This window comes from Octodon degus, unplaced genomic scaffold (assembly GCF_000260255.1).
Source record: "Octodon degus isolate 3935 unplaced genomic scaffold, OctDeg1.0 scaffold00104, whole genome shotgun sequence".
Lineage (NCBI taxonomy): Eukaryota > Metazoa > Chordata > Mammalia > Rodentia > Octodontidae > Octodon > Octodon degus.
This window is the reverse complement of record NW_004524680.1, coordinates 174,439-180,232: the sequence shown is the minus strand read 5'-3', so window position 1 is coordinate 180,232 and position 5,794 is coordinate 174,439. Positions and strand designations below refer to the sequence as shown.

Here is a 5,794-nt window from a genome sequence, read left to right as displayed (position 1 = left end):
AAAAAAAAAAAAAAAAGAAAGAAAAAGAAAAAAGAAAGAAAATAACACATATGTACATACAGGAAATCTGCAAGAGCAGCTGAAGTATTCTCATTTATTTGAGTCTGACTTCAAATACAAAGGATTTGTCTCCCCCCTTACCCCCACCCCCACCCCTGTGCAGTGCTGGGAAAACACATTCTAGGCAGGGGCGTTACCCCTAGCTTCACTCTCATCCTCCTCTCTATTTATTTATTGGTCTTTTTGAGACAGGGTCTCACTATGCAGCTCAGACTGGCCTTGAACTCACTTTGTAGCCCAGGCTGGTCTCAAACTCTTCAACAATCCTCCCGCCTCAGCCTCCCAAGTGTTGGAATTACAAGCATGCACCACCATACCTGGCTCAATTATTTATTTAGGGTCCTGGGGCTTGAACTCGTGGGCCACATCCCTGCTCACAACTCTCAGCTGCTTCTCTTTTTATTCTCAGAATAAAAAAGTCAGAGGCCAGCCAGCTGGAGTGCACACCTGTCATCCGGGTTACCTGGGAGGCTGAGGCAGGAGGATTGAAATTCCCAGGCCAGCCTGAAAATCTCAGTGAGACCCTGTCTCTGAATACAATTTAGTTTTTTGGGTTTTTTGTTGTTGCTTTCAATTTCCTTTTTTTGTTGTGGGCGGGGGACAGTTTGGAGACAGGATCTTGCTATGTAGTTCAGGCTGGTTTTGAACTCACCATGTAGCTCAGGTTGGCCTCCAATTTATGGCAGTCCTCCTGCATCAGCCTCCTGAGTGTGAGGATTATAGGTATGTGCCACCACACCCATCTCAGAGTAAAAGAAAGGCTGGGGTGTAGTTCCATGGTGGAGCCTTTCCTGGTGTACAAGAGCCCCTCAGTATAACCAAAAAAAAAAAAAAAAAAAAAAAAGTGAGAGACCTCAGAGACCATGCCTGTGGCTTCCCGGGCTCCTTGGGGCTCAGCCCCATGCTTGCTCTGCTTCCTTGGTTTTGTCAGTGCTAGGATGAACCAACCGCAGGCCCACCCCCGCCCGACGCCTCTGTGGCTTGCACTCCCTTCCCTGGGTCACCTGCGCCCATGGTGAACCCTTGGTCAAGTCTCAGCAGGCATTTCCTGCACCAGAGTCGCTTCAGGATTGCTTTCTCCTTAGCATTTCTCAGCCCCTGGCATCGGGCTTCATGCATCTTGTCTATAATCATCTCCTCTAGCATTTAGGCCCTGAGAGCGGGCCCCGGAGTCTCTTGGTCACTAATACCTGGCATTCAATAAAGCTTTGTGGTGCTGGGGAGTGGCCCCAGGGACCATGCACATGGGTCTCAGCCTTCTCCTTCCTCCTCCTCTCTCCCTCTCTGATCCCCAAAGCCCAAAGCTTGAGGAAGGGTGAAAACCAGAGCCAGCTGGTGCCTCAGCTCACGACTGTCCATTGTCCTGTAGGTGTCACCTCTTCCTGCCCACCAGCCAGGGCAGCCACTGCCCCTGTGGAGCCATCAGCCCTGTGTCCTGTGAAGTCCACTGTGTCCAGTGGCCTCTAACTCCTGCAAGATGTCCAGCCAGGATTTAAGGTAGGCACTGGGGTGGCTGGGGTGGAGAAGACCTGCTCAACATCACTGGATCCTGAATATGGTGGTGGTGGTGCATGCCTGTAGGCTCCAAACTAGGAGACTGAGGCAGGAGGATCACTAGGAGTCCGAGGCCAGCCTGGGCTGTACAGTGAGGATGCCCTGCCTCAAACAAACAGATAAACAAAAAAACCAGGTCCTGAAGAATAAGCTGAATTGGAGGGGAAAACAAGTGAGCCCTGTTGCACCAAGTTTATGTATGTAGTTTCCCCATAACACACATACACACATGCACACACACATATGCACATGCACGCACATACACATGCACATACACAAATGCATGCATGAGGTCAGGCGTGATGGTACATGCCTGTAATCCCAGGAGGCTGAGGCAGGAGGCTGTGAGTTCCCAGCCTGGGTTACAAAGTGAGTTCAGAACCACCCTGAACCCACCTAGGGAGACTCTGTCTCAAAAAAGTAAATAAATGAAACAAACTGTGTGTGTGTGTGTGTGCGCGCGCGCGCATATGTGCATGTGTGTGATATTGTGAAATGTAGTTGGTAACTGGATGCATTTCCTGACTACAGAATTTACGTCCCAATCCTATTTGTCATCACAAAGTTTCCTGTTTGCTTGTCACGGCTCCTTTGCAAGGACGCATATGTCACCTCCTTTACGCTAGCAGACGCCCTGTCTCCACATATTTTCCCACACCTGCCTCTGGCCTGCTAGATAAGGAAAGTGTACTAGGTTTTAAGGAGACTGAGAAATTTCTTTTGTCTCTATTGTTGTCCTGTGCTTGACAAGGATTAGGGGCCAGTTTATCTAGCTTTACTTTGGTTAGAATTAGATAATCTCAGGGCTGCCCCAGGACATGCTGAGCATGCCAGTAATCCCCGCACTGGGGAGGCTGAAAACAGGAGGATGACTATAAGCCCGAGCTGCGTAGTGAGACCCTGTACCAAATACATAACTGCGGAAAAAAAGAATTAGGTCCTCTCAGCCTGCCCAGCTGGGGGATGCGCGGCACTAATACGCCTTCACCACTGCCAGCCATGATGCCCACCGCCGTGATTATTTTCCTTCATGGATTGGGGGGTACTGGACACAATGGGCAGAAGCCTTTGCCAGTATCAGAACTTCACATAGCAAATATATCTGCCCACACGTGTAATCAATTTAAGAACAAAGATTAGTGGACTTCATAAAAACTACAGTAGTCTTCTATTTATTTTTTGGATTTTTTTATTGGTACATTTTATATATACATAGTGATAGCATTCACCATAGGGGAATTGTATCTTGCTTCAAACAATAGTTTCAGGGCTAGTGAGACGGCTCAGTGGTCTAAAGCACCTACTTAGAACAAGCTTAGCAAAGCTTGGGGACCGGGGTTCAATCCCCCAGCACCACATGCCAGCCAGCCCCGCCCCCTGGTGGACTGAGCTGGCCACACACACACACACACACACACACACATAAATAAAATTAAACAAAAAACAAAAAACAATAGTTTCAAGTAAAGATGGAATAAGGATTTTTTTTTTTTTTTTTTTTTTTTTTTCTGCTCTGAAAGCTGGCTGGAGTTGTGGGAATCAAACCACAGCAACCTGAGCCTGACTGCTTTGTCGAAGCAGCCACTTAAAGAACTGAGCTAAAGGGCAGGGCCCTTCAAAAGTCATTTTAGGAAGCTGATGCTTTTCAAAATAAATTAAAGGAAGACTGTCCTATAATCTTACCAGGGGTCTTCCCTTTTGTCTTCACACAAAAGGGATATAAACTCTTGAGACAATGCCTCTCACAGAACCAGTTCATCCACCTAGCGTGGGTGTATTTATGATGTAATGGTGTATTTGTGAGCCCTGCCTGTGAGTCGAATGACGATGAAGACATTGTGTCACACATCGCTGATAGAACGGGCTGAGGTGGAACCGAGCTCTCTTCGAGCATGTTTTAAGGCAGGCTAAGGGCACTGCAGATCCGTGAAATGCATTGGAAGGCTAAAGACAGTTATAACTGTGGAAACGGTTTGTGGAACTCTCCTCCCACATGCAGTTACCGAATTGTGGAGTATTCCTTTGTTTCCTTTGCTCAAAGCATTGAAGGAGGACATCAGACACTGTTCAGCGAGCCAGGGGCAATGACATCCTAAACCTGCGCTGGCCTACACCTTCGCTTTTACTGCCTCCCCCTTATTCAAAATGTGCTTTTTTCCTCCTGAAAAGCTAGATGTGAACATCCCTGCGGAAGCATCCTCTAGTAGCTTTAACCTAAATTCCTCAGATGTGATTACCCCATTTACAAAGAGCTCCCCTTTGCTCCCCGAACGGCTTTCTAAGGAGATAGCGCTCTAAAGTTAATGCGTGGCACAGCCCGACTGGACTTGGCCTGAACTTCCACTTTTGCAAGGCCAGATTTCGAGAGTCTTCTATTTAAATTGAAGAATTTTTTTAGAAATTGAAAATACTGTCCTCCTACAGGCCTGTTGTGCCTGTAATGTTAAATATGAACGTGGCCACGCGCTCTTGGCTGGGTGTCGCTGGGCTCTCACCAGCTGCTTAGGAGGATGAACTTGGAATTAAACAGGCAGCTGAAAAATCTCAAAGCTTTAGCAGATCAAGAGGTGAAAAATGGCGTTGCCTCCACCAGGGATATCTGGGGAGGATTTTCTCAGGGAGGAGCTCTGTCCTGTGCTGGGGAGATGGCTCAGTAGAATAAGCGCTTTCCTGGCAAGCACAAGGGCCTGCGTTCAATCTCTGGTTCTGCCAAAGAAAAAAGCTCTGTCCTTACACACCGCCCTCACCCCCGAGCAGAAGTTGGCCGGCCAGCGGCGCTTCCTCTCTGGGCTTCATTTCAACGGAGTCCTATCAGCTTGTTAACAAAGATATTTCTATTCTCCAGTGGCGTGGAGACGGCGACCCTTTGGGTGCCGTGATGTTTGGTTCCGTTACTGCTGAAAAACTAAAAACGTTGGTAAATCAGCCAATGTAACCTTCAAAACCTATGAAGGCATGGTGCACGGTTCCTGTCAGGCGGAAATGATGGGTATCAAGTAATCCATTGACAAACTACTACCTCCAGTTTTTGGGGGGTTTTTTAGTACAAGGGATTGAACTCAGGACCCTGCACTTGCCAGGCAGGCGCTTATTCCACTGAGCTATCTCCCCGGCCTACCTCCAGTTGATTGACATCACTGAGATTTCCAGATTAATAGTAAAAAGTTATTTGAAAGTAGAAGTATACCAGCAGTGCTGTAGTACACACTTTTCCCAAAGCCCAATCTTAAAACTTTTCATGTTTGCATTGTTAAAATGTTTTGCAAATACACATCAATTATATACAATAAAGAATGTTTCCTTGTGGGAAATTTATGATCTCTTAAGTTTCTTTTTTTCTTTTCTTTTTTTTTTTTTTGTGGAACCAGGGATTGAACTCAGGCCCTTGCACTTGCCAGGCAAGCGCTTATTCTACTGAGCCATCTCCCCGGCCCCCTCTTAAGTTTCTATACATGTCTTTGTATAATATGATCCAGAATATACTAGTATGAAAATATGTTGTATACTAGTATTAAAATAGCTAGGTTATTTTTCTGAAATATAATTCAGCAAAATAATAAAATACTGCAACCAGATTTTTTATTACATCATTTTAAAGTTACCAGTATACTAATAAAAAGTTGTTCAAGGGTTAGGGAAGTAGCCCAGTGGCACAGTGCCTGCTTAGCAAGCGCAAGGCCCAGAGTTCAATTTCCGGGTGCCCAAAAAGAAAATAGTTAAAAAAAAAAAAAAGATCAAATAAAATCCTTTTGAAAAAAACGGCCAGCCAGATAGCTCAGTGGACTAAAGCGCCTGCTTAGGCAGAGTGAAACAGCTGGGGCTCGATCCCCGGGCTGCTGTGCTGGCCCCGCCCCTGGGCGCACTGAGACAGTGATTGAGCCTGGGCATGGTGGCGTGGGCCTGTAACCCCAGCGTTTGGGGGCTGCAAACAGGAGGATCACTACAAGTCCGATCGACATAGTGAGACCCTGGATATCCTGTACACCTTGTCCTAAACACATAAAAAAGAAAATTGTTCAGGTAAAATGAACAGTTTAGGTATACATGATTTATGTGTGCAGCAACTTAGTCTGTGGATCTGTTCCAAAGTTGCTCAGTCACAGTGCAGTGTCTGTATTTTCTCTCTCTCTCTCTCTCTCTCTCTCTCTCTCTCTCTCTCTCTCTCTCTCTCTCTCTCTCT

At 46.5% G+C, this 5,794-nt stretch overlaps 1 protein-coding gene and 1 pseudogene across 3 annotated transcripts in view; both read left to right on the top strand.

The window, feature by feature from the left end:
• The window catches only part of Slc25a18 (solute carrier family 25 member 18), a 23,843-nt gene that overhangs the window by 3,465 nt on the left and 14,584 nt on the right, over window positions 1-5,794 (top strand). For all 3 annotated transcript variants that reach the window (XM_023723948.1, XM_023723947.1, XM_023723949.1), the window contains exon 2: window positions 1,430-1,557. In XM_023723948.1, coding sequence (XP_023579716.1) covers window positions 1,538-1,557 — 20 coding nt within the window. In that variant the 5' untranslated portion in view covers window positions 1,430-1,537. The remainder of the gene's footprint in view (window positions 1-1,429; window positions 1,558-5,794) is intronic.
• On the top strand, window positions 2,578-4,742 carry LOC111818842 (annotated as a pseudogene).